Here is a 26,814-nt window from a genome sequence, read left to right on the forward strand (position 1 = left end):
GTCTCACGAGGTGTTTGAGCCGATGTACCCCTGGGAGGGATCCTGGTCTGCTGCGGGATGGGGAGGAGAAGACTCCTCCTGTTCCCTGCGTACTACCTGGTTCTTCCAGGTTAATGGTAAAAGCCGGTGCGTGTGCCTTTGCTCCCGGCCTTGCTCGCGGGTGGCCGCAGTTGGACATGGGGGTCCATAAAAGCTCAAGGCTCAGCTCTCCCCAGTTTGCGGCTTTCCCCACTGCAGGGCCGGGCTGTGACTCGCAGGGATCGTGGTGCCATCTCGTGGCAAAAAGAAAATAGAAATGCCCTTCTGCACAGCGCTTATTGCTGCGGGCAGCGGGCAGAGGGGCTGCGGGCGGGAGACAGCCCTCCTTCTGCACGGCGGTACAGCTGCCGCCGTCCTCGCAGCTGGTCGGCGCCCCTCGGAGCGCAGAAGCCGCTGGTCCCGGCATCGGGCAGCGGTAGGGGTGGCAGGCCGGGCTATGGGACACGCTGGCACGTGCCACGGGCACAGCCTGAGCTGGATTTGTTCAGGTCTTTCTTATTTTTAAAAGCCCGGCCGCCTGTCCTGCCCCGAGCTGTTTGCCTGCAGTCCGGGCCGGTGTGTTACAAGGCACAAACGTGTTCTGCAGCTCGAGGGAAGACCCTCAGGGCAACTGAGGAATGTGGAAATGGTATTTCCACCTCTGAGAGCCAGTGGTTTCTGCTAGATAAATACGTAGCTGAGTCATAAGCAATGTTCTGCCATCCTTTGGCTGAACAACTAAGCGGCAGGCGGGCACCTTCTTCTGCGGAGATGTATTCAGCTGCGTGATTCAGCGTGCCGGGGGGCGATCGCTTCCATCCATCTGCCAACACAGGCACAAGTAGGATGCCCTTTTCGAAGGAATCAAAGAAACCTGTTTTCCTTCAGTGTTTGCAGCCGGGAGCCCCTGGCTGCAGTTGGGGCAGGGGTGTTGCGCAGTGCGCTGGATCTCTGTACCCGGCCGGCACTGCTGCAGGCGCTGCTCTGCCTGCCGGGGGGTGCCAGCGCAGAAGGTGATGTCCAAGCAGAGCAGGCTCTGGAGGCTGCCGTGCCGTGTAGGAAGGGACCCATCTCTCTCCTTCGAAGCCAAGACCCCGGTTGCCCATGGCAAGGGGTCGTCAGGGCTGGCGTTCCACCAGTGAATTTGGGCAGATTTGAACCCAGCCCAGTTTTGTCCCCCGGAGCACCAGATTGTTGCCATAGCTGTCTTTTGAGTTCATATTACTTTTGGAGGGGGCTGGGCCAGGAACAGCCCTGGCCTCTCTGAAGCCAAAGGCAAAAGTGTTTGTTTTTTTTTATTTCACAAGGCCAAGACTTCCTTCACTGCGTTGATATGCGACATGCTGCTCTGTCGCTTTTCCTGTCCCTCCCCGCCTGCCCTGAAGAAGACCCCATCCTGCTGCCACCACTCCTCAAGAGTGGCATTGCCAGCAGGTGATGCTTTGGGAGGGCAAGAGGTGAGAGGCTGAGGGTCCAAGGCGCTAAGCTGAGGGACAGCACCAGCATCAGTGAAGCTGTGGTGGGAACCTTTTGTTCAGCCCCTGCAACCAAGAGTCGAAGACCTAAAAGTGAAAAACCAAGGCTGTCCCCAGGACCGACTAGTAGCCCGGAGCTGAGCACAAAGGGAAAGCTCTCTGCCCTGGAGAAACCACTCTGCTGATATGGAGCTGGTTTTTGGTAGGATAAGGGTATGCAGAACCTCTCACCCGTGAGGTATAAGTAAAACTTACAATATTCGTTGCCATTCTGGGCACGGGATCAACCTTTCGTGGCATTTTCATTTCTGTGTTATGCCAAGTTGGGTAACGGGCTTATGAAATATAATGGAGATGTGGGATCGAAACTTTATTTGGTTCCCATGAAGGGGGAAACAAACAATATGATAAAGCACATGACAAGAAAATGCATATGGAGAGGTGGCAATTCACAGGCAGATAAATGGATGAAAAATTGCCTGAGCTATACATCAACTGGAATAAGATTGCAGAATACGTTGGCAGATAAGAGTGCTAAAGACAGGGAGAACAGCCAGGCAAAGCTACAGAGGAAAGGAAAACAACCCAAACCAGGTCTTGTCTAATCCCCGATCCCAATTCTCCTTGTGTGTGTGCGCGTGTGTGCAGTACAAAGACTGTGAAATTAGACACCATTTGCAAGGAAATTGCACGGCTGGTTCCAAAGGCCAGACCATCCCAAATACCACGTTGACTCCTGAGGTTGGCTCTTAACATTACCCAGGAGGTCTGAAGAGAGGAACAGTGTTTGCTACTATTTAACAAGGTCAGGAAAGTCAGAGACCCATAAAACTAGAAATGGGTCTGTATCAGCCTCTTATGATCGGTTGCTGTTACAAATCTCACGTGGCCTTATGGTTTAGACTGCAAACTTAGAAATTTGGATCTTCTTTCATTCAGACTGTGAAGCAGTGTTGAACTTGGTGGTGACAGCACTTGCTTATGTAAATGAGTTTGCAGACTCTGGGGCATCTTTCAGGACACTGTTCCAAGGCAGAAATAACTTTGTTCTCAAATCACATGAATCGATCTATTTTTTCACTCTCGGTGTTTGAGTTGGCTGCCCAGCCTGGTGGGATTTTGCTAGAAGCTGTGGATAACTAGAGAGCTTGGAAAAGTTCAGGAGGTATCTACAGGTGGTTCTAGTGTATGACCCACAGTGTATTTCTGTGGCTGTTAGCAAACGGTGGTGCGCCTTTCCTCAGGATTTCGGGCAGAGTTCTGCAACGTTATGAACCTCACTGCTTTGCCGTGGGAGCCTGGGTGTCACACCTACTACTCATGGGCTGCATCCCCTTCACCAGACCATCTCCTTGGTCCCTCTGTTGGCTCCACGCACGGTCTCTCTTGAGAAGTGTGTGTTTGTCAGCCACGATCATGGTTTCTAATTGATCACATGCCCCACTCCCAGCCCAGGAGCAAAGAAGGGGTCATCAGCCTATGGGGCAGATGTAGTGGTGGAGAGCAACGGAGTGGGAGTGGACGGAGACAGTGGGAAGGGGATGTGAAAGAGGGTGATGTGGCAGGATGGGGGGTGGTGAGTCCTAGCATAGCTAAGTTGGGTCTAAGCAGCTTCCCCACTTGTCGGGCTGCTCTTCAGCAAGGCTGGGGTTATTCACGCGGGACAGCACAGGTCGCCTGAGGCTGAGGCCTTAATGTGAAAGTCGTTTGGGGGACGGTGAGGTCCAAGTCAGACTCTGAAACTCCCGGCTGGGGTTGAAAAGTAAACGTCTGCAGCAACCCTACAAAGAAGACAAACAGCTCCATCTTGGCGAGGCTTTCTCCGATGCAGTTCCGTCGCCCTGCAGAGGAAAGCAGCGTGTTTACTTGATGGAAAGATCAAACTAGAATATTTGCCATGGGCACGTTGGCATCTGAGATGTTGTAATGGAAGCGGGAGTGAAACCTTGAAATGCACCAGAGCGTTTCGGAGCAGAGGAGCCCATGTCGCTAAAGGCGGCTGTCCCAGTCCCACCGGCACAGTGTGCCTGCCTGGTCTCTTATCCCACAGCCACCTGCAGCAGCAAGTCACAGCCATGCGACAGGGCTGTTATGCGTTTATGATGTACCCTCTCCTCTCCTTAGCTCTTCCAACCCTCTCAGCGTCTTTAGCCTTTTCTCTTTGAAAAGCAGTCCGGTAGAAAAATGCCACCTCCTCCCAAAGCGGCAGGGTTTGAACCGTTAGTGTATATTGTAATTAAGCGGTCCTGCCGTAGCCTCAGCTCTGTGCAGATCAGCCCTTTAGTTACCTGTGGAGAAGGGCAGGAAAGCCTCTCTCTTTACAAAATTCCCTTCAGCATCAAGGAAGTGGTTGGGGTTGAACTGATGTGGTGTCTCCCATTGCGTCTTATCCAGCAGCACTGAGGTGAGCGACGGGATTACAATTATACCCTGAGGGAAAAATACATGAAGGCACAAAAGATAGCAAAAGTGCTCTGTTTTGGTTAATTTTGTGACACAGACTTCGGTGTCCCAGGAGATTTGCTTCATCTGGGGTAGGTGGAGACCCCGAGGGTTGTGTCTGACCATCCAGTAGAGAGAGAAGTCAGTGAGATTTTCCCAGCAGCGCCAAGGACTGAAGCCGAATGCCACGTGGGTGCTGCGAAAACCTCAAGCAGAGGGTCAGATCCCGTAAATTCCCTGGCGGATACTTCACTGTGCAGTTGGCATCAAGGAGGTAAACCAGGGTCACTCACGGAGTGAGGAAGTCCTGAGCCTGAGAGGGACTGAATTGAGTCCTACAATACCAGTCTCCCCGGACTCAACATGGTTGAACAGACTCAACTGTGAAACAATAGTCCTACACTGCCAGTCTCATAGACTCAACATGGAAACTCTTCTGGGGATGATTTTGGATACCTGCTTTGGGCTTCCGTCCTATAATTCCCTCTAAAGAAACCAGTCTCTAGTGGCACTGCCAAAAATGAGGAGGGTGGTGTGTTGCTGGGCTGGAGCAGTGACCTACCTTGGGAAGGAAGTAGCCCCTGAAGTGGGTGTCAACAGCAGTGCAGCGGGGAACGTGGGGCAGGAGGGTGATAAACCTCTGCACTTCGTGTAGCACCGCGTTGGTGAACGGCATGTTCTTCCGATCCTCATACGTGGCCCAGCTTCCAGCTTTGACAGTTCTCCCGATCTCCTCCTGCACCTTTTCTGGAAGGAACAAACACAGTTGGGTTCCAGCAAGAAAGCTAGTTCCTGATTTGGTTTTGGGGAAAACATATTTTTCCAAGGTCTGGAGGAGGAGGATTCTTAAAATGCCAGCTGGGGTTTCCCCGCTCTATTTCTAGTTCAGACACGATGGGTTGTTTCCCCAGCATCACACTTCATTCTCCACTCATCCTCTCTCCCAGCAAGGCACAGGGACTATTTGGTTGTGACTTTGACCACCATTTAATTACATCAGGAGTTCGTAATAACAGAGAGATGGGATTCGGTTCTTAAGGCAAAAGAGCTTCTGTGGATCTGCGTCCTGGCTTCTCCCCTCCCCATATCTGCCATGCCACGGATGGAGCGTAGGCGAAAGGAGCTCACTTTGAATCTCTGGGTATTTCATCATCAGCAGGATGGCCCACTGGAGCGTTGTGGCTATGGTCTCTGTTCCCGCCATGACCAGGTCGAGTATGGATGCTATTAAGTTGTCATCATGGAAGAGGCTGTCTTTCTTGTTTTTCTCCTTGAAAAACACAAGTGGTAAGAAAGGGCTTAAAGCCATCGGTTTTAGTATTCAGCAAGCTTGGGAAATACTGCATAGTCTACAACACTGTTGACAATCGTCTTGTGTTTGTGAAGTGGGTGTTAAAATAGACCTGATCTTGAATGCGCAGCGTTCACCAAAGATGGGAGCACCGAAGACGGAAGGTTTGGAGTGGAGGTCTGGTTCGGCATCCATCTCCAGCCAGATGCAGGCTGAAGCCCAGAGCCAAACGCTGTTCACGGACTCAGCCTCACAGGTTTGGGAAGAGCCCGGTCTCTCCCCCGTACAGAAGGACATTCAGCTAATCTTAGCTCTGAGGGACTCCTCCTGCCCAAGGCCAGGGCTGAATCCCCAACAATGCTCAAAATGACCTTTCAGGCCATTTCTGCTGGGCTTTAGGACTGTACTGACCCTTCCTCCCCGTAGCTGGGTAGAAGGCTTAGGTTGGCCCAGATCCAGAAAGAAGAAAAAAACTCAGATCCCAACTGCCTTGTGTTGAATGAAATCAACTGGTGTGTGAAACTGCCGCGTCTCTACTAAAGCAAGATGCAGGGCAGGGCTAGGACTTGTACGGATGAGTTATTATCCAAGTACTTTAAGTGTATCATTCGTCTTGGAGCAACAGTATCGATGATTAATTGATTTGTTGTTGTAAAAATAGGGGCAGAGCCAGCCTTTATGTGAATTCATGCCACTTCTACTAGGAACAAGGAGTTGATCTCACATTATTCCTCAGGGAGGAACTTCTTTACCTTGAGGGTGGCAGAGCACTGGCACAGGCTGCCCAGGGAGGTGGTGGAGTCTCCATCTCTGGAGACATTCAGAACCCGCCTGGACACGTTCCTGTGCAACCTGCTCTAAGGTGGCCCTGCTCTGGCAGGGGGGTTGGACTAGATGATCTCCAGAGGTCCCTTCCAACCCTATGATTCTATGATTCTATTAGTGCTGCTATTTCAGGAGTGGACTGAGACAGAGGCTTTCGTATCTTAATTTTGATAGAGAAATCCCTGCAGTAAGTTACACCAGCGGTAAGAGACTGGCGTCTTATTTCAATAGCTCTAGAATAACAGCATGGATTTCAGTAGGTTTACATGACATGACTGAAATCAAGACTCAGCAACTGTTTTAGCTAGAAAATCCAGCAGAGGCATTGCAAAGAGTCAAGAGAGCTAAGCACTCAAATACCTCTTGTTGCTTGAATATCAGTGCATCAATGTAGCTCCTCACGCTGTTCTCGTTGATGTCCTCCCTGCTTGCCTTGATGTATTGCCGTAAAATGACGCGCACGTCTTCTATTTTCCCAAGCATGATCTTGTGGGTTTTGAAAAGAAATCCAAGGAACGGGTAGAAATTGAAATACTAGTGAGGAATTAAACAAACAAACAAACAAAGCATTAAGTCTGCAGAAACATCAGCATGCTGCAACAGCTTCTTCCTAAGGCACGACCTATCAGGTGAGTAGTATCTGAGCATCCCAGGGACTTCCCGGGCAGATTTCCGCAAGAGAGGGCTTTGCAACCTTTAAGCCCTTATGTAATACTGCCTAATTTTAAGTGTTTATGCTGTACTGTGGGAACAGATCCTCTCCCAGTAACAGCCTGGTCAGCCTCTCAACAGAGTTGGAGCTCCAGTGTGCCAGGCCACCAGCCGGTTTAGATCAGTATGACACTGGTTAGTTTTTTCCAACATCAGTTATGTTAGGGACGGGGTATGGAAGTTTGAAGGTAAGCAGCCTTTTCCTGGTACTCTCCAAGGAAGCATTTTTAATGCAGTCTGTGAAATCTCACTCACCCGGACACCAACACTGAATGGGCCTTTCTAGGAAACACAGCAAAGGCAAAGAAAGCCTAAAGGATGGTGCAAGTATGTTGAAAATGCGAAAAAAAAAAAATAATCTGTAGAGCTAAAATAACCATAGTTCGGTTCTCCTTTTAGCTCCACACAGACGTGCAGGATGGTTCAAAAGGAGAGCAGCGAAAGGGAATCTGGCGGCACACTTGTGGTGACCGAGGTGGTATGACAGGAGAACTGTCACATTTTAGGTGTAATGGCGGGTTCTGAACATTTGAAAACTGCTGAACTAAGTCCTATGGTTTGTGTGGCTCACAGATGTAATGTGCCAGTGTAAAAAAAAAACGTTAATCTGTGGGACAGGTTACTTACGTTCAAATACGGAGATCCCAGAAGGATCATAACTTCATCTATGAGTCTTAAGAGAGTGAGAAATGTTGGGTCCTTATAGTCAAACCTGTCCCCAAAGAGCATGATGAAGGTGATGTTGATCGGAGCACAGTTGAAGGACGGCAGGCTAAAAGGTTCCCCTGCAACGGGAGGAGGATGCAAACGTTAGTGAGATGTTGCAGCAGCAGTGACGCATATGGGGCTGTACAGCGCCGCGATGGACTCCAGCTCACCTTTGAAGGATTTGATCATCTCGATGAGGAAGTGAAGCTCCTCGAAAATTCTCCCTTCTATCATTTTTTTCCCCATGCCGAGGTTGCGCATGCTGGATACGGTGAACCTCCGAGTTGTTCTCCACAGCTCCCCGATAGAGAAGAACAAACCTGGGGAGGCCGTGAGGCATCGCCGCTGGGCTCATGCACGGAGGAGCCCCACCGCACGACACAAACCAGGGAACTGGATGAGGAGGGATCTCCGCAAGTGTTTCTGCTGCCCGGTTTCCCATGGATTTGGGGACTAAGGGTCTCCCATTTCTCTGTGCCCCATCCCGGTATCCTCTCAGCTCCATTCGCCCGGTCTCACTGAGCCTCTAGTTTGGGAAGAAATGAGCTCCCACCCAACCCAGTCTGCCCCAGCCCTCTCCTGAGTGCGAGATAAGCGGGTCTGGCTTTCGGACCAGCACTGGTTGGCTGTAGAGCTGGGGAGAGACGTCAGTCTAAGTCAATCACACAACTTTCTGACCCTGTTTGGTTGCAAGTCTGAGGCCTCAGGCAACAACCTCGTGTCTTTGAAGCCTCTCGTTTCATCCTATTCCAGCCATAAAGGTGTTTTATCTGTGTGGGATATTTTATCTGTGTGTCCTCAACCCTGGTCAGTGCTGAACTGTTTTACTGAGATTCCCAAGCAACGCTGTATTTTCAGCAGTGGCAAAAATACTCTCAGTTCGTAGAGGTCACTGAGCTCATGCCTTGATGGCCACTAACACCGCCGAGCAGGGATGGGCATTTCATCCTGTCAGGGTGTTGGAAACAGCGAAGGAGAAAATTTTGTCAGTACTCCAAAGACTATCTCGGATTGCGTCAATCGAAAAGCTGGATTCCAGCACTTCACATCCGCATCTCGGCTGCAAGGTTTTTAAATGCGTTTTGGTTTTTTTCTAGAATAAAGGCTATTTTAAAGCAGTGCGGTTTTATTCTGGAAAGCAAATCTTCTTGCTCGAAAAATATCAGAGCAAATTTCTAAACTTCACTTTTAATTTTTCTTTAATTCAGGCGATTTCATCCGGATCATTCCTTTTCTGCAAACAGCTTTGGAGTCAACAAATTAGCGTTTTCTGAAGAAAAAAATGTTTCATGGGAAAATTTGTGACCGGTGTGACTGAACAGCCCCTGTGAATTTACAGCTTTGGGACACTTCTAAGTGGCTCAGACTTGGGGTGAGAAGGTGAGTGTGAAAGGACTTATAGCGCAATACTGACAGTCTCCCACGGGGATATTTTACGTGTAAATTAGCTCTGAGAAATGCTTTTTCTCCCCATCGATTCCTTTTCCTTATGTAGCGATAGCTTCATATGTTGATATTACGGCTGGGTAATTGCATTTCTAATTAATCGTAATCCCGACTTCAGCCTGTGACCAGCATATAGAGCTGCCTTTTGGATGCTCAAAGCTGAAGCCTCAGCTGAAGCAGAGGGTGGACAAACAAGGCAAAAAGCCCTCTGAAATGCTGGGTTGCCCTGGAAAAACCATGAGGTTGGTTGTGGGGGCAAATTCCCAGCCTCAGCCTATTGCTTCTGCATGAACCTGCTTCACGTGGTCCACCCAAGAGCTTTTGTGGGGAGGCAAGGCCCGGGGGACCGATAGTGTCCAAAATTGTGGCACCCGGTTGTGCAAGAAAGGGAAAAACCCTACAGCTCCAAACAGCCAAACCAGTTAGTCCAAAGTCCCCTGGAACCGGGGGGAAGGTTTGTAAACGTGGTGGTGGTGGAGAGCCGCTCTCGTTGGCGTCTTACAGAAATGAACCCCAGAATTACCACGGTGCCTTTAAAAATCCCACTCCTCGCCCTCCGATGTGTAAGGTACGGATGGGCCGCAAGTGCATTCGCAAAAGCGATGGCAGCGAAAAGCCAGGAGGCGTTGCGTGAAAGCGAGGGAAGCCAAATCTTTTCTGTCGGCTTGGCTTCGGAGGGGCCCAAGGGGGATGTTTAAAAGCCGGGCGCCGGGGCAGCAGAGTTAGGCTGGCACTAAGCGACGGCGTCGTCCCTCCCGCCCGCCCCCGCTCATTTCTCTAGTACCGTTTCCGTTCTGAATTTGGTCAAATATTGGGATGGATGGTCTGTCTACAAACTCCTCTGTGTAGTTCACAAGCGCGTCCCGCACAACTTCGTACCCGGTCAGGACCACAACTTTCTGGAACCCAAAGTGGAGGGTGAAGATGGGGCCGTATTTTTCCGCAAGCTGAAAAAGAGGCGAGCTGTGATGGTGAGGAAGGGAGGGAGCGCGCACGGGGCAAGCGCCCGTGGCTTTCTGAAAGGACATATTACATCCCGGTGCCCTGCTGGGAACGGCCGCGGAGCCGCTGCCTGCAGAACGGCATCTGTGAGCCGGAGCTCATCGCGGTCAGACACGAGGCATTTCATGTAGATGCCCGGCTGCCATTGGATCCATCCATATGGATTTTGGGCTCATTGCCACAAAAGAACCCCCCACCCCCATCAGTGCATTACTGATCCGGTTTTGCTGTTAAGGATAAAGTAAGTTGAAAAACAAAAAAACCCGCCTAGAATTAAAGACCGGACCTCAAATGGCAACTCAAGTTGGCAAACCAGAGAAAGACAAAAATAGAGCAGACATTTCAGTGCAAATAATGATGCTGTCCCACAGGAAAGCTTTGGAACGATGCTCCGCTCGTACCAAAGCTCTCCTGCATCCCTGCTGCTGGACCAGAGGAGCCGTGTGCCCCACGCCAGGTGTTCAGTTTGCCCTGGATGACCACAAATTGCAAATCCGTGCCCCTCTGCTTGGACCTGGCTTTGGTACCCATAGCTGAGCTGGGCACAGCAGGGAGACCCACGGCAGGGGCAGGAGGCTGTCCCCATGCCTGTACACAAAGTGATGCTCGTTCTGCACTGAGAAGGCTCTGGACGTATCTTTGCCACGACGCAGAGCGGCTTTTTCACTGCCACACGCCCCAGGACAAATTCTCCGCAGCTCCCCGCCAAAGCTGTGCCGTGCCAGCCGGTTTACAAAGGCAACGCGGTGCCTTGGGGGGGCTGAAAATCGCCCCAGGAGTGTATGGTCCCGCTGGTGTGTCCTGCGCGTGCCCCCCGAGCCGGCCGTGCGGGTCCCCGCTCCTCTTTGCCGAGGAAAGGGCTGTGGGAGGAGGCTGATGCATGTCCTGCATCGGGGACCGCGGGAGCCTGAGTACTCCTGCCCACCGCCGCCCCGCCGCCGCGGCTGCATCTTGCTCCCTTGGCAGCTGGAAAACAGCAGCCGGGGACAGGCACGCGGAGTTTGGGCTGGAGCAAGGTGATGGGAAGCCGCGGCTCAGAGCTGTGCCTAAGCGAAGGCACGGCGTACGCCTGCAGCCTCAGCCTGCGCCGGCTCCAGCCGCAGCTTCTGCAGGGGCGAGCGGGGGATCCCCCTAAAAACGCCCCCATCGGGGTGCCCAGCCGACAAACACTGGCGCCCGCTGCTCGATGCAATCACCGCTTTTTGCTCTCAGCGGGGTGAGACGGAGGGATAACCCCTCCGGAGTAATCCCAAAGTAAAGGCAAACATAGGCGATACCAAACGCGGCTTAGCAGGTGAAGAAAGCACGCGGAGGTAATGCCAAAGCACCGGTCAGAGGCTGCGGCGCCGTCTGCCCATCCCCGCTGGGTAAACCGAGCGCAGCCCTGACACCGTCCCTCCGGCCGCGGGGCGCTGGGAGCCTCACCCCGCCGCGGTGCTGACCCCCCGCTCGGCTGCTGCCGGCGAAGCGCCGGTGTTACGGGAGCCGTGTCGGCAGCGCCGCGTGAGCCGCCGCTGCGTGTTTGCTCATTCTCTCCCTGGCCCTGGCGCAGGTCGGTCCCCGAGGGCGCTGTCTGCTGCGGCGGGGAGGGAGCGCTCGGCAGCCCGACACCAACACCAACACCCCGGGCTGTGCCAACCGCCTCTTGCAGCGGAGAAGAGTTTACCACCGTAAGCGGGGTAAGTCGCCTTAATTACAGGTTAGTAGAAGAGCTCAGGGGCTATTCATTCTGGGTCCTTAGTGCAACTTTTGCATCCCTCCCTTGCACTGCCGTCTAGCTTTTAATGTGTATCCAATTCGTCAAGAGGGAAGTGGATTTGGCAAGGGGGCATCTGGGTTTTGGCCCTCCCCGAAGCAGTTTTGGGGTCACTGCCTTGTGGAATTCCCCTTGCCGGTTGTCCAGGGCGGAGCGGAGAGAAGCAATTTCATTTCACGTTAGTTATGTCCTAATGCTTTAAAAGATTTCTGGGTGTCCGAGCTGTCAAATTAATATTTCAAATCCCACAAGCACTATATACTTCATGTACATCATCACAATTACATGAAGAATTCCCATATTAGCCAGAGGTCTTTTTTTAATGGTTGATCGCTCGTAAATGACATTGCATCAATACAGACATCGGCTAGAAGAAACCCAGAAAAATACTATAAAGCAGATTTCACACCTTTAAAATTTAGTTTGAATTTTAAAAGACAAAAAGTTCTCACTGATAGATCCCAGGCAGCTTTAAAATCTATCGAGGGTCTGGGTTTGGGGGTTTTTGTCCTACCTTCATTAGTGATTTATCTTGCCTTCTAAGATCCACCAAGTGCAGGTTACCAATGATCGGAAGAGGAGTTGGACCAGGAGGAAACTTAAAAGCTGAATTTTTATAGCCAGTTGAAAAATAGAGTACAGCTAATAACACTGCTGCACACAGCAGACAAATTAATGCAGGATCAGAGATAAATGAAATTAAAAAAGACATTTTTTTCAGTAATAATCTGGTTTTGGGGGGGTTAGAAGCAGTAAAAGTGCAGTGGCACTGTTCGGTTTCTGCCAGCTGGCTTTCTGTTTGCTCTCTGCGATTGCTACAAGCACTCGATTCTTATTAAGGTTTGTAGAGTACCTAAATAAATACTGCATACTCCACCCTCTTTAAACACCTCAGAGAATGTGGTCTAAGCAGTTTGCAAAGCCTGTCCAGAAGTAAAGAGAGTTTCAAATTACAAACCCATGCATGTGTGTGCAAGAACATATACATGGGAAAAGGTGCTTGGCATTCCTCTATCGCCTCCTCCTCCCCCGGAGACCTCAAGGTCCTTCATTAGCAGTACTACGACCCTCCAAACGCTCCTCTGACACGGGGAGACAAGTAGGCTGCTTTGGATCCTGCTGGAAACCGCCAGATTCAGATGTGGGTAGGGTCTACTAGAGAGACAAATAGTATCGTTACGGGAGGCTTTAGCTTTCTGGATGTCAAGCGGAGATCAAAGGTTGGTAATAATGGCAAAGGCCACGTATCCCTGGGGGTTGTAGCCCATAAATTCCTTCAGAAAGTCGGCTCTGGACTGCCCAGAAGGGATGTGATTTCAGACTTTGCGTCTGAAGCAGAGGACATGTAATAGCTAGCCACGGCAAATTAGCTCGGATCAAGTGATCATGAGTGGATTCACGGGTGGAATGGAAAGACAAAATTAGATTTGAAACTTCTTGGAGGACTCTTCATTTTGCAAGAGCAGCTTCTGAGAGATAGAGGGAAGAAGTTAATGAAGTTAATGAAGCCAGCTGACCTGGCAGGCTTCAGAAAGGGAACAAGACGGGAGAATGGGATTAATTTAAGTCAGAGATACAAAACACCTGGAGCTCACATCCCTCATAAAGGTTTAAATGTCCTACAGAAGGAATTGAGGTCTCCCTGGTTGAACGGTGGCTTTCAAGAGCATATTGGGAATAAAGAGCCAATGGAATAAGATTGTTCAGGGAAGAAAAAACTGTCTTATATGATCAGGAAGCACAAGGCTCAAGGTACGTTTATTCAAAGGTTAGCTCATATAAAGGCCAAAATTCCAGTGCTTAAAGTCCCTAAGGGGGCTCCAGGAGAGCTGGGGAGGGACTCTTGATCAGGGAGTGGAGCCATAGGACGAGGGGGAACAGTTTTAAACTGAAAGAGGGGAGATTTAGGTTAGGTATCAGGAAGAAATTCTCCCCTGTGGGGGCGGTGAGCCCCTGGCGCAGGGTGCCCCGAGAAGCTGTGGCTGCCCCATCCCTGGAGGTGTTCAAGGCCCGGTTGGACGGGGCTGGGAGCGACCTGGGCTGGGGGGAGGTGGCCCTGCCCAGGGCAGGGGGTGGCACTGGATGGGCTTTAAGGTCCCTTCCAACCTAAACCGTTCTGATTCACCAAATATGGGTCCTCAGCCTTGCAAAGGCGAAGAAGGCAGGGAAGGAAGTGCACCTAATGTGCAGGGGGCCGTAGCTATGGTTAGCACAGTCCCGGAGCAAAGGGCTGCTTGGTTCCACGCTGGAGCTGCCTGCGTGGTGTGGAGGTGTTACAACGCAACAGCCCCCCAGAAGCAGCAAGTCTATTGCAACATTTCTGGGATTTTTTTTTTTTTTTTTTTTTTTATTAGTTTCCAAGAAATGGGCTGGAGGCAACGGTTTCCCCCAGAGCATGCCTAGGATGACTCAACCCTGCCCGCACAAGCGAGCGGAGAGGCAGAGGGAAAGACAGGTGAGAAGGATGAGGGCTGGCGCGGGGCGCAGAATGTGGGCATTGCCATGAGAACCTGCGATGGCACGTGCTCTGCGCCCCGTGCCAGATGTTCGTTCCTCCCTGGGGTTTTGTTTGACCGGCAGCACCCTGCGGAGCAGAAGTTGCATGTTGCTGCCACTCTCCCGGTATTTCGTCCTTGCCCTGGGAGCCGCTGAAATCATAAAAAGGCCTTTCAGAAAGAGACTTAAATTATCTCTGAAAAGCCAGGGGGGGAGTGCATTGGGTTGTTTTTTTTCTTTAAACCAGGCTCTGAGTGCAATGCATTAAAATGACAAAGGTAAGTAAAGCTCTTGCGATGACAAGAAATTCCTGTCTCAATAATCTGTCTGGTACGTGTTTCGCTCCGCAGCCGCGCTGCTACGTGCTCCCCTGCCCGAGCACACAGAGCCGAGCACAAAACGCCCGCCGGGCGCTGACACCGCTCCGGGTGCATTCCTGGGGCAGCCGGGCCCCGCGGGGTGCTCGCGGCCGAGTTGTCCTCCAGCCCTCGTGCCCACCTGGCAATCCCCCCGCCACGGCCTGTGGACCGGGCGATGCTGGTGAGGACCCGGAGCATGGGCATCACCCACCGACCCTGCCCGTTAGCCAGCCTGGGGAGGGCCAGCCAGTAAAGCACCAGCCCCGCAGCCTTTAAATTAGCTTAAATCCCCCCAAATCTCCGTGCCTTCCCTGCCAGTGCCATTCTGCACCCAGGACTGCAGCCTCAGGTAGCTCCTGCTGGCTTTTACTGCGACAAGCCCTTTTTGGGAAGGGCAGGAGCCACTGTAAGAGGCCACATCAGAGAGTCATCCAGAGCCACGTCCCATCACAGACAGCAGTTGTGATTTTCTGGAGATAGAAATTCAATTATTGCCTTTGAGCTGTTTGTGATTATGAGTATTGCTCACTCTTGGCACTGCTAAACACGTCCTGGCTGCGTGTTGCCCAGGGAGCCCTGTGCTCACCTCTCTGGGTGGGTGTGTTAAAGGCGGTGCAGCCCAATTTTAGCATTTCGACCCGAAATGAGTTCCATCCTGCAACACGAGATAGATCAGCAGCAACAGCGCAAAATATCCATTTATTAAGTAGGAGGTAAGGTCAGGCTTGCAGTAGTTAGACCGCAAATAGAGCAACAGCAAAACAAACAGCGGCAGCGAAGGCTCTCTTGTTAGACAGGCTGTTGAGCGGACTCCTTGAGACGGACCCCGAGGCTGGAGCCGACCCCGCGGGACACGGCACAGCACAGCTGTTACAGTGCCGCCTTCCGTTGCGTGAACTAAAGCCAGTGTGAAGAGTCAGGGTCTCAGCCAAACAAAGGCTGCCCGACTTTGTCATCCCTCCAGTATTCTCCTCCTGCTTTCCTTCCTTCCATTTGCAGCACAGATCAGTGATAGATGACAACAACTTTGCTTTGATGTTGTAGATTCACCATAACCACCCCACCGGTTTCGGTAATTTTCTGTTTCTCCCTTTTTTTCTTTCCAGCCTCACCTGCCTTTCCTGCCCCCAAACCGACACAAAAGCACCTTCAGTGACTCGCTGCTCCCTGACACAGCACATGAAGGAGCCTCCTCCCTCACACCCGCACCACCGTTGAGATTTCACACACGTACCCCGCTTCCCTCGGCGAGCGTAGCCTTGCGGGTACAGCTACTTGTTCCTACTCCTAACGGCTGCTACATGAAATAAATGATTAATTGTAGTAATCAGCCAGCTGCTCTAGGACAGCCGCAGTCTCTGGGGTGTCACCAGCTTTCTGCAGAGCCCCTGTGTGACAAGGTAACGGTACAGGTGAGCGACTCAGTAACGAGGTCGAACCTGCTGCTGCTTCCAGGCTCTGTTACCAGTTTTACATCTACTTTTACAGTGACTACATACGAAATGCTGTTAGCCTTGACAGTGATGGAGCATCTCTGCTGGCAGAACGTGAGCATCGTCAGCTCTGAATTTGTACCGTCAGCTCCTACCTAAGCGGCCACAACACTTCCGCAAGCACCACAATTTTGCGTGCAGGTCCTATTGCGGTGGCCCTGCTCCTGCTGTGCGCTGAGCACAGAGAGCGTCCGTGGGAGCCCGTGGCAGTGGGCATTGCTGAGCTCGGCGGGCTGATGTGTTACTCTGCCGGGAGACCTTGCCGCCTATCCCTCACCCAAGGAGAGGAAGAGAGCTTGAAATGCCAGGGGCTGTGTGTCTGGTGCGGAGCTGGAGAGACAGCAACATTTTCTAAAGAGTTTAAGCCCTATTTTCAGTCACATGGAAAATACTGTCCCTCTATTCATCCCAGCACACCTGATACATGAGACTGAGGTTTGAATTGGGAGCCTGGGGGTGATGGTTCACCTGCAGTCAATGGAGAGAGGGAGCAAGGCAGACCTTGTGGCAGTTGAACCATGCACTGAAAGAGCCTCCCTCTCTCTGTGGTGGGTAGAGAGGCTCTAGAGAGCAACTACAGCTCCTGAGGTGGAAGGGGAGAAGAGGGCTGAGCCTCCCTGGGCTCTCCGATGGGAGCGCGGTAGCCCTGCTGCCCAGCCCCAGGCTGCATCGCTCTCGCACTGCCTCAGGCTTGTGTCCAGCTTCAGCCACGCTGATTCAGAAATTCTTCACTTTCTGTGGCTGGTCGTTTTCTGCCAGTTTAGGGATCTAAGATGGCCCAGTAAGGCATGGGACAAGTGCCAGAGCCAGCACGTAGGCAGGAGAGGTGAGGGAGTGGTAGAAAAGCCTTTCTTAGCAGAAGGCTGCTAGACTGGCCCCGTCATAAATAGGCTCTTCAGCATAAAGTGCGTCGTGTGAGGTGGAGTGAACCCACTTCCCAAACCCCTTAGATGTTTTCTGATAACTGTCCCATGCCTGGCTCTTGGCGTCAGCCCGTGTTACACCCTCGTGTCTGGGACCCGGTAATAAAGATAAGGCAGGTTGTGTCGTACAATGGATGCTCAATCTGAGGCTCAGCTGAACAATCGTCCTGGGGAGATTTCTAGATCCATTAAGTGCCTGTTGTCTCCAGCTGGGCCATCAATAATCAGCGCTGCTATAGGGCTTGGACTTCAGGCTGAGAAATTCCCTACGGAGACTCTCAGGGGAGAGGCTCCGGTGGGTCACATCTGTAGAGGAGGCTCAGAGCCATTTCATTCTTTCAAACAGCCCTGAAAACTGCATCTCTGATGTGCTGTTCCAGGAATGAATCACACTGTTTCTGAGAGCAGTACTCAGGGGTGTCTGAAGGGTTTGCATTATACAGACACCGTGAGAGCTGTTGGAAAGAATGGCATGAATGAGAGAAAAATAGCAGTGCCCGCTGTCTTCCTTCCCCTAAAGCTCAGGTACAGACAGCTTTTTTCCCCTGTAACTAGACTTTCAAGCTTAAAGTGAATGCTACTCTAACTCCATGTCGTTTGATCATTCCCAGGGCACAGCACAAACCAGGTGAGGCATGGGGTTCAAGGTAAAGCCGACATCAGCGGTGAGGTCTAGGTCTGACTTATCCACTCCTGGAGGGGGTTGGAAAACAAATTTGCGAAGCAAGCCTGCAAAGAAGAGGAACAGCTCCATTTTGGCCAGTCCTTCTCCAACACAAGCCCTTCGTCCTGAAAACAACCAGGAGAGAAGTAAATGATCAGCACCGTAACTGTTAGTGTTGATGTCTGAGACCTTCTAGGCTGGATGTACAGCCCATAAGAGCAGGCTGCTGAGGTAGGAAATTTTTCCTTCCTTCCCTCTGTATATTAGAGGTGCTACTGACTTGGTCTCATACCGCACAGAAGCCTGTAGGTATGCGAGACCGTTTAGTGACTATGGGTAAATCAGTGTCTCCCACATCTTCCAAGGAAGAGGTGTTTAGCTACAGCAACGGTGGATGGGACAAATGACCAGAATTCCCTTATCCTATGTTCTGTGTCCCCGACTTCCATACTTTCCTGGAATCAGTGGGGACTCGTGCCATCAGCCTAACCCCAGGTGGTGCACCCATTACCCCTCTCACCTATGGAAAATGGAATAAATGCCTCTCTCCTAATGAAGTTCCCATTGGCATCCAGGAAGTGGGAAGGGTTGAACTGCTCCGGGGTTTTCCAGTGTAACTCGTCATTCAGAGCGGAGGTCAGGAGCGGAATAATCTCTGTACCCTGAAAGGGATCAAAGAAACACAGTAGCTGTTCAGAGCAGATCACTTCCCTAGTCGAGCCCAGGCTGCTTTCTTTTTTCTAATGCGAAGAGGCAAATAAGACTGAGCTGTGGCAAACAGAACTGGGGGATGCTTCCCTGCCCCACTGTGGCTCTGCCCGTTATCGGTAGCTGCTGCTCTCTTTCTGGACCACAAAACGTTCCCTTCTTACAGAATCGGATCTTTCAGGAAAGATGCTGAAGTGGAGGTTCCCCATTTGGCATAAGAGATTCAAACCAGTGTGATTGAATTAAGCTCTCTGGTTATTCTGGATTCAAACAGCTGTAACAGAGCAGTCCAGTGCGTGTTTATAACAGCTACCCTGGATCCAAGGCAAAGCATCGCATCACAGATTAAACCACCCATCACAATGTCTTTAGATTTTTATATTTTTCTTCTTGTCTGCTTTAAATAAAACTGTAAGGAACGTGTGCAGTGCAAGCTGCTAGCCTCAAAACTCACCTTAGGAATCACATAGCCTTGGAAATTCACGTCGGTAGGAGTTGATCGTGATACACCCATTGGGACAATATTGGCAAACCTTTGTATTTCATGTATCACTGCATCTGTATAAGGCATTTTTTTCCGGTCCTCCAACTTAGGCAGCTTTCCTGGTTCAATGACGTGGTTCATTTCCTCCTGAATCTTTCCTTGGAGGGGGGGAAGGATTAAAAAGCTGATAACTCCCTTATCTTACAACTGAAATGGCCTCCAGTTTGGCCAAGAGGAAGAAAAGAGAAAACTTGGAGGGGTATTTGGGAAGAGCAGAAGTGGGTAAGTCAGGGCATAGTGTGGTTCTTTGGGGTTTGTTCTTGAGCCCAGGGACCTTGAATGGAGTCACTACGGTACACCCCATGCCTGATTCTGATCACACACCTTTGTTACCCCATAGCCTTCAACAGGAACCAGATCAGAATCAGCTCCTGAGGAGACCTTTAAGTGACGTAAGCCCATAGCCTGCAGGAGAATAATGATGGGGAAGCTTTACTGTAACTGCAACCTGGCCCTTAGCCTCTCCCACTTGGCTGGGCTGGTTTATTGCAATCCAGCTGAATAAAATTCCTTTGTAAAGTCAACGGTTGGTTGTTATCTCTCTCAGAGTACTCAGAATAATTGCTCTAGACAACGCTGAATGAGTTCCACTCCCTTCTACAACCAAAGCCTTAAGCATGCAACAGTAGAACATACAAGAAGACTTCTCAGCCTTACTCTGAATTTCTGGGTATTTCATCATCAGAAGAAGACCCCAACGCACAGTCGTAGAAGTAGTCTCAGTCCCAGCGGCAAAGAGGTCCAGAGTTGAAAACAACAGGCTCTTGTTGTTGAACATAGTGTGGGGTTTCTTTGACTCCTTCAAAACATACGGGTAATGGCCATAAGTTCTACAGCAAGTGATACCAATACGTGATCATGGTGCTACCATTTCTACCTGCATTTTAGCTTTTTGTGACTTTATATGCTCTGGGAAACTAAATGCTTAGTATTTTAGCATTAGGGCCTATGCTGTATGGAATTTGTCTGGTCCCAAGAGTATGTGTGATCTCCACATCCAGATATTAGGTTAGTTGGAATTTAGTTCGTGCAATTAAGTTTCTCACTGTACTGTTCTTGCAGGAAGGTTTGGGATGATCTCCTCCCTATGTGTGCTGAGTGGTAACTTGCTTCACCTACATGGGACATCTCGACAACTAGATCCCTTTAACCGGCAGTTTCGGTGGAGCTATGGAGCGAGTACAGCGCAGCTCACTGTGAGTATGAGCTTTCATATATTCTGCTCACTGCAGTTCTTCTGTTGCCCCTCACTCCCCATCCCTGGCTGATGGTCAGCCGTAATAATAGTCAGAGCTAAGAGAATAAGACGACTCCGAGACTTAGCTTTACAGTACCTGTTGTTGTTTCATCAGAAAGGCATCAACGAAGCCTGTTAAATTATTTTCATTAAACTCTTCTTTGTGTTCCTGGAAGAGCTTCTGGAGGAAAGCGTTCAGTTCACTGACATTTTGTAGCACAGTCTTGGAAGCTCCAGAGAGAAATCCAAGGGATGGGTAGAAATTGTATAGCTGTGGAGCAAGAGAAGTCTTACTGTAAATCGGTGTTTTGAACACATACTGGTATCTCAAGTCACACTGCTGGTCCCTTGTCCCGTGCACTGACATTTCAGGCTGTAATTCCCCCACATTTGCTTGTACAGCCCAACAGCTGTGAATTGCTGCAGAAATAGAGTGTTCTCTCCGTTATACCTCTGCACGAGTCCTTACCATGACCTTTGGGAGACTCGTCAGCTTAATCCTCTTTCAGGGCTTCCAGCTGTGCAGGTGGTGGGACAGAGGGTCTCAGATGTGAAAGACGGGAATGTGAGCATTGTACTTATTCCAGGGAAAGCCCTCGGGTGTGTCACATCCTACGGCAGCAGAAGGGACTTGAGCTGGCCACCTCCCCAGACAGACAATATTGCTGTGCCAGCACGGTGCTTTCCAAGCCAATTAGCTTAGGCACAGCACCGAGCTAACCCAGCTGCACCGTTCCTGGGAGCCGGACCGAGCACAGCATCGCAGTATGTCATACGGACATATGTGCTGCCGGGAGAAAGGAGGGGTCTCACCCCCATCATCCCATGAGAGGTGTGCCCGTCTTCAAGGAGACCACTAGCTGCCCTGCCAGACAATTAACCAAACACCCGAGGTTAGCTGTTAGCTGGTGCCTCGTCCTCGAGAGAGTCTGTATAACTCTGACCTGTGCTCGGGTGGAAGATGACTCCACTGGCGTTCAAAGCCGAAGCTTTGTGTCAGGAAGGAAGGGGCTTACATCAGCTGTTACTTTGCTAAGGTTGAGTTTCCGTGGCCCAAATAAAAGAAAAAGGAGTTTGTCAAACCTGGTTCTAGGGGAGGCAGAACTAAGACAGTTACTGAAGGTGTAATACAAGGAGGCAGATTTGAGATGGCATTTCAGGGCTGATCTCTGATGTGGGACGTATTGTGCTTCTGCTCTTCAAAGATGGCAAAATAGTTCCTTTTGTGAAGACTTTGTTTTTTTTTCTTTTACTAATAAAGCTTCACAGACTAAGTGCAGGGGCCGGGGAATCTGTGCGGTGAGGCTACAGAACCGCAGATGTGTTCCGTACAGACTGGCTGATAATGTTCTTGTTCTCAAGAAGCAAGATGTGGGAGGCCGAGAGGACAAACACAGGGAACCGGCTATCCCCCAGAAAAACTAAAAGCTAAAACATAAAATCAAGCTCTTACCAGCACCATAGGGGAGCCCAACAGCTTAGTATTTTCATTTATCAGCTTCAGCAAAGTTAGAAATACGGGATCATCATATTCAAACCTCTCTCCAAACAATATAGAGCAGATGACATTGGATACAGCATTGTTGAGGATCATCTTTGTATCGAACGGTTTCCCTGTATTTCAAGCAATGAAAACAAATGGTGATGTGATTATTATGCTCGCTTCGGTCTGGTTTCCTGTGGAAATGTAGTCCTGAGCTCCCAAAGAAAAAAAATCATTCGCCACCCAGAATGCACAGCAGGGAACTCGGTTTCAATGTTCTCAGGCCTTGGTTTAATAACCTGCTGCAGCGTATGCTGAACTTTAACCGTTTGCTCAGAGTTAAACTTTCATTAATTTTATTGTTCTGCTAGACGTGTTTTCTGGCTCTGGATGAAAGTCTTGACACTCACCGTGGTAGGATTCAAAATATTTGATAAGGGAATTTACTTCCTCCAGGATTCGGATCTCAATGGTTCTCTTTCCCATTCCGAAATCTCGCAGTGTGGACAAGGTGAATCTTCTCATAGTTTTCCATAGCTCTCCATGGCTGAATGCTATGCCTAAAATAAAGGTGTGACATCCTTTCGTTACCCGTGGTTAATGAACGTTTGTGAGGCCTTCTTTCACACTGGTGCCAAAGCTGCCTGATGCACAGTTATATAAACAAAAAGCGACCTCTAAGGGGATGGTACTCTCTGCTGTAAGAATATCATGAACATAGACAAGCTACAAAAACTAACCAACCAAAAGGCCGCTTACCGTTCCCTTGTGTCATTTTCCTAAATATGGGTATTTCTGCCCTCTCTCCAAATTCTTCAGCATGATTTGAAAGGGCATCCTTGATGGTTTCATATCCAGCCAGTACCACAGCTCTCCTGGGTCCGAAGTGCACAGTGAAGACATTGCCGTATATCTTGGAGAGCTGTCAAGGTGAATAAATACGTTCATTCAAAACCCCATGGGGACCCTAACGCTAACACTAGCCACCCTAGGTGGTTTCGAGCCCGAAAGGAGCCTCCCAGCCCTGCCTGAAGTCTCCAGGTGCTGCTGTAACGCAACTAATGAGCAACGGCTATCAATCGCCAGCATCTCTGCTTGCGCCCTGTTTGCACAACAAGGTGTCTGCTATCGCCGCTCCTATCGGAGCAGTCAATAAAATGCCATCGCATTCCTGCGGTGTTCTGCAGTAACAGGCCAGCGAGGCAATACTGCTGTCGGGGGGCCGGTTAGGGAATGCTGTAGCAGGCAGGCCTGTTTATTTTAATGCTGTTGACCCGAGGCAAGCGGGCGTGCACATGTCTTTGAGGCTGAAGCCACAAACACTACAAAAACAAAGCTAGACAATAACTCTTTCTTTCAGGACGGCACTTGTCTCTAATTACGGCAAGGTGGGTAGTGTTGCAGTCATCGCAAAATTATTTGCTGGCCACCAGAAACTTGAATCCGACTAGGAAGCGTATTCTTGTAGATAATGCCATAGGAGCTCTAGGCTTTTATAGCAAATTAAAGATGAATCATCTGTTACACGGAAGGGTGGCTTTGACAAGCTAATCATTCACTCGGTGTTTTAGACTTCGTTTAAACACACTGCAAGCCATCCGCTCCAAACGTCTTTGTGTTTCCGATGTGCCTGGGTTACCATTTGCTATGCATTAGATACATACCGAAAATTGAATTTCAGATTAGAAGCAGCTCCCGTTATTACACCAGACAAATTGAATTTGTTTTCATCAAACAGTGGTTTGACGGCTTGGGAGATAACATTAACGCCAGTTCTTTCATCCCCAGCAGCTCGCAGACCGCGCGGCAGAGCCAGGGGCAGGAACCACAGCCGCCTCCCCGCCCTCCTTTGGTCATTTCTCTGCATTAGTACTTCTTGGCGTCAACCCTGGTTTTTCTCAGCAACGCAAGTATCGGATGCGGCAGGCCTGAAAGCCCAAAGAAAGCTGCTTGGCAGATTATAGGAAACGACTCCGGTGCCTTCGCGTGACATTTGTATCATAAAAAAACCCAGTACCGCCAAAAATAGTTGCTCTTCCAGACTGGCCCCCTCAAACACACCTATGATCAGGTGGGAGCTCAGGACCAGAAGCCCATCAAAACTATGCTCTGTACAATCCTCTGCACCATAAATCAAGGCAGATGAACACTGTGTGACTGCCACAGGAATGCTGTACTTTGGCAGCCTAGGATGCCCTTTCTTCTACAACTAACTGGAGAATGTTGGTGTCTGCCCTGCCAGGTGAGCTGACGAAGGTCACCGGGGACTGGGTTTCCCCCGTCGTAGTGTCCGGTAAGCACAGACACAGGGTATGTGACAGGTCACCCACCACTCACGGCACCTCAACCGTCTCCACAGCAACCAGAGGAAATCTGAATTCACATTGACGTGTCCCCACCTCCCGATGGGAACACAGCAGACGCTTTCTGAAACAAACATTGCACCTGGCTTTATAATATTTAAGTCTTTTTTTGTCTCTCTTTTAGAAATAAAAGTATCCATGGAGCTGCATAACAAAAAGCAATTTGTTTGCCTAGACATATAAAAGCTGCGCATCAAGTCTTAAATAACCCGTAAGTTAATAATAAAAGTGTGTGTGTGGAGGGGAAGGGTTGGGGAGGCAGAGCTGAGCTTTGCACTGCAGGGACAGAATTAGCTTTGAAAATAAATGTGCACATGACCCCGTTTCCTCTGCTGTGAGGATGACACCCTTCCTTCCTTCCTTTCTTCCTTTCCTTCCTTCTTCCCTTCCTCCTTTCCTCCCTCCCTTCCTTTCCTTCCTTTCCTTTCCTTCCTTCCTTTCTTCCTTTCTTCCTTTCTTCTTTCCTTCCTTCCATCCTTCCTTTCCTTCCTTCCTTCCTTCCTTCCTTCCTTCCTTCCGTGGGAGAGGTCTGTCTGCCGTGAGACATCTCTCGATGGCAAACAGCCCTGATGTGTCAGCAGACTGGCCCAACTGGAGTCTTCTTCGAAATACCCACGCTATGGAGCTGATTGCAAGGGGTGGGGGTCTGCGCTTGTGTGTGTATAAAAGAAGGAATGTATTATATTTATATATATTAATACCTGTACATGTGTGCATACCTCTGAAGGTAAAGTCCCTCTGCCAGCCTGCCTGTACGCCCAGTATCTCATTTCTGCCCTCCACACAACGCAAACACCACCGCACCTCCATTCCCCTGGTTGCATTTCTCGCTTCAGGAATTGCGCGTTTTCCTCCTGCCTGCTCGCTCAGCCCCTACCTCTGTCAGCGACTGGAACGGCTTTTTCAGGTCCACCACGTTCAAGTTTCCGATCAGAGGAAGAGGTCGTGGCCCAGGAGGCAAATTGTGAACCGACTTCTTCAAGCTGGTAAGAAAGTAAAGCAGAGCGCACAGCCCCGCTGCCAAATAGAGCAGGGAGGGAGAGCCCACGTGCTGCAGCAAACTCTGTATGGCCATGTCTAAATCAGAGTGTGGGCACGGGCATCTCGGGGTCCCTTTATAGCCCTTCTGTCACTGCCTGAACACACCTTTTGGGGAAGTGGCTTTACGCAGAGAAAAGGACTCTGAGGTCTTGTTTACTTCCATTTAGACCAGATGTACTTTTTTCCCTGCCAAATTAAGCGCCCTTTTTCATTCTCAAACATGGATTATCTTAATCTGGAGCTCCTATTTCATTACAACACTGGGGCAAGGTGTTTGTTTTCCAGTGAAAATCTGTGTTATGGGCATGTTATGGTCTACGTGATTTCAGGGGCAGAACTAAGGGACAGGACCCATGCTGGATTGCTGTCCCAGTGCCAGGTCACAGGACTCAGCTGGACCACTGGTGATGCAATGGAGGAAGCAGGACACAGATGGGAAAGCCTACAGTAATGCATGGCCCAGGGTGCAGCTGGCAAGAAAGTCCTCAGGGAAGACAAGGCTGACCAAGCAGGAGATGGAATGGTGGTGGCAAGAAGATGTGCTCATTCGGGATTGCAGACGGGAGTTGGTCTACTTACAGGTGACAGCTCTGATTCTCATTGCTTTCCTGCCACCCCAGTAAAATCACCTCCTTGAGAAACAGTGTTTTCATTGCTGACACTGTTGATCTCTGTCCCAAAAATCCTCTACTGGCAACACCAAAATGCCCCTGAAACCACTTCAGTCACTATTTTGCAGTCTGCTGTCCAGAGGACTGTGTGCCTGGATGTCCATCTCTGTCCCTGAGTTGGATGATGACTCTTTCCCGGCTGTCCTGCCCGTTTACGAGCAGATGCATGCAATCCTCTAGGAGAAACCCTCCCCTCCAGGCAATCCTCCTGCCTAGATTGGGAAAGAGATCCTGGATCTTTGTAACCTGGGAGGAGCCAGGACCAGGCTGTGCCGCTGGCCAGGCAGAGGACGGAGGAGGGGGGCTGCCTGGGCAGCTCTGCAGAGGGGGTGCCAGCCAGGAGGAGCAGATGGCGGCAGCTTTGGTGCTCCGGGGGCACTGAGTCATGCCCCGTGCCGGGGCAGGGTCCCGCAAGAGCCCGCGTGCCCGGGCGACAGCTCCCCGGGAGCCACGCGCACCCTTTGCATCCTCGGGGGAGGACAACAAAGCAGAACTGATCATGAACAGGAGGGCACAGTTTTAAATGGTGGCTCTGGGGGAAGGAGCCAATGTGATGCTCTATCATGTATTCTCAACTGGGGATGTTTTGCTCCCCAGTTGCAGATTCTCTCGGATTACTGGACTGCTGTTCAACCCTTTAGAAATCTTTAGTTTTAATAATACTTCTGCTAGAATCCTCCGAGGCTCCCGGGTGCAGGCTCCACTGATGGAAAAATGATGATTATTTATTAATAATAATAAAAGTACATTAGCCAAAGGCAAGGGGAATCAATAAACTCTAACTAGATTGACATGAAAAAGGTGCCTGCACGTCTGCTTGTTCTCCAAGGCTTGTTATCAAGAGTGGAGTTTTTCATAAGGAGGAATTACTCTCTGCAGAAGAGGGCTGGGTGGGGCGGGCAAGGAGAGGAGGGCAATGGATGGTGATGTCCATCTCAAGATTTGCTGCACAACTATGGAGGTCTCAGTCTGGGCCCTCTTCTCCGAGACATTCCCAAGAATATCCTGTTCTATCAGACTCTTCACTAAGCAAATGCTGTGACCACTGGGACTCTTGAGACTTTATAAGATATAATAAGAGTGAGGAAAAAATCCTCATGGGCGCAGTTGGGTACGGGTGGAGGAAATTTACAGTTGCTGTATACATACAGCCACCAC

General features: G+C 50.3%; 1 protein-coding gene across 1 annotated transcript; it reads right to left on the bottom strand.

The window, feature by feature from the left end:
• Positions 1-3,143: 3,143 nt before the first annotated feature.
• LOC309677856 (uncharacterized protein) lies at positions 3,144-25,019 on the bottom strand (the record flags this gene model as incomplete). The annotated part of the gene is made up of 19 exons (XM_082490753.1): positions 3,144-3,334; positions 3,782-3,923; positions 4,498-4,682; positions 5,064-5,205; positions 6,412-6,585; positions 7,390-7,547; positions 7,641-7,790; positions 9,659-9,863; positions 12,189-12,386; positions 16,440-16,490; positions 17,562-17,734; positions 18,130-18,271; positions 18,772-18,959; positions 19,519-19,660; positions 20,196-20,369; positions 21,552-21,712; positions 21,992-22,141; positions 22,341-22,503; positions 24,822-25,019. The coding sequence occupies 19 exons, from the start codon at positions 25,017-25,019 to the stop codon at positions 3,144-3,146; spliced, it is 3,087 nt and encodes a 1,028-aa protein (XP_082346879.1).
• Between the last annotated feature and the right edge of the window lie 1,795 nt (positions 25,020-26,814).

Source organism: Vanellus vanellus, assembly GCF_965231255.1.
Source record: "Vanellus vanellus genome assembly, chromosome: 14".
NCBI classification, from domain to species: Eukaryota; Metazoa; Chordata; class Aves; order Charadriiformes; family Charadriidae; genus Vanellus; species Vanellus vanellus.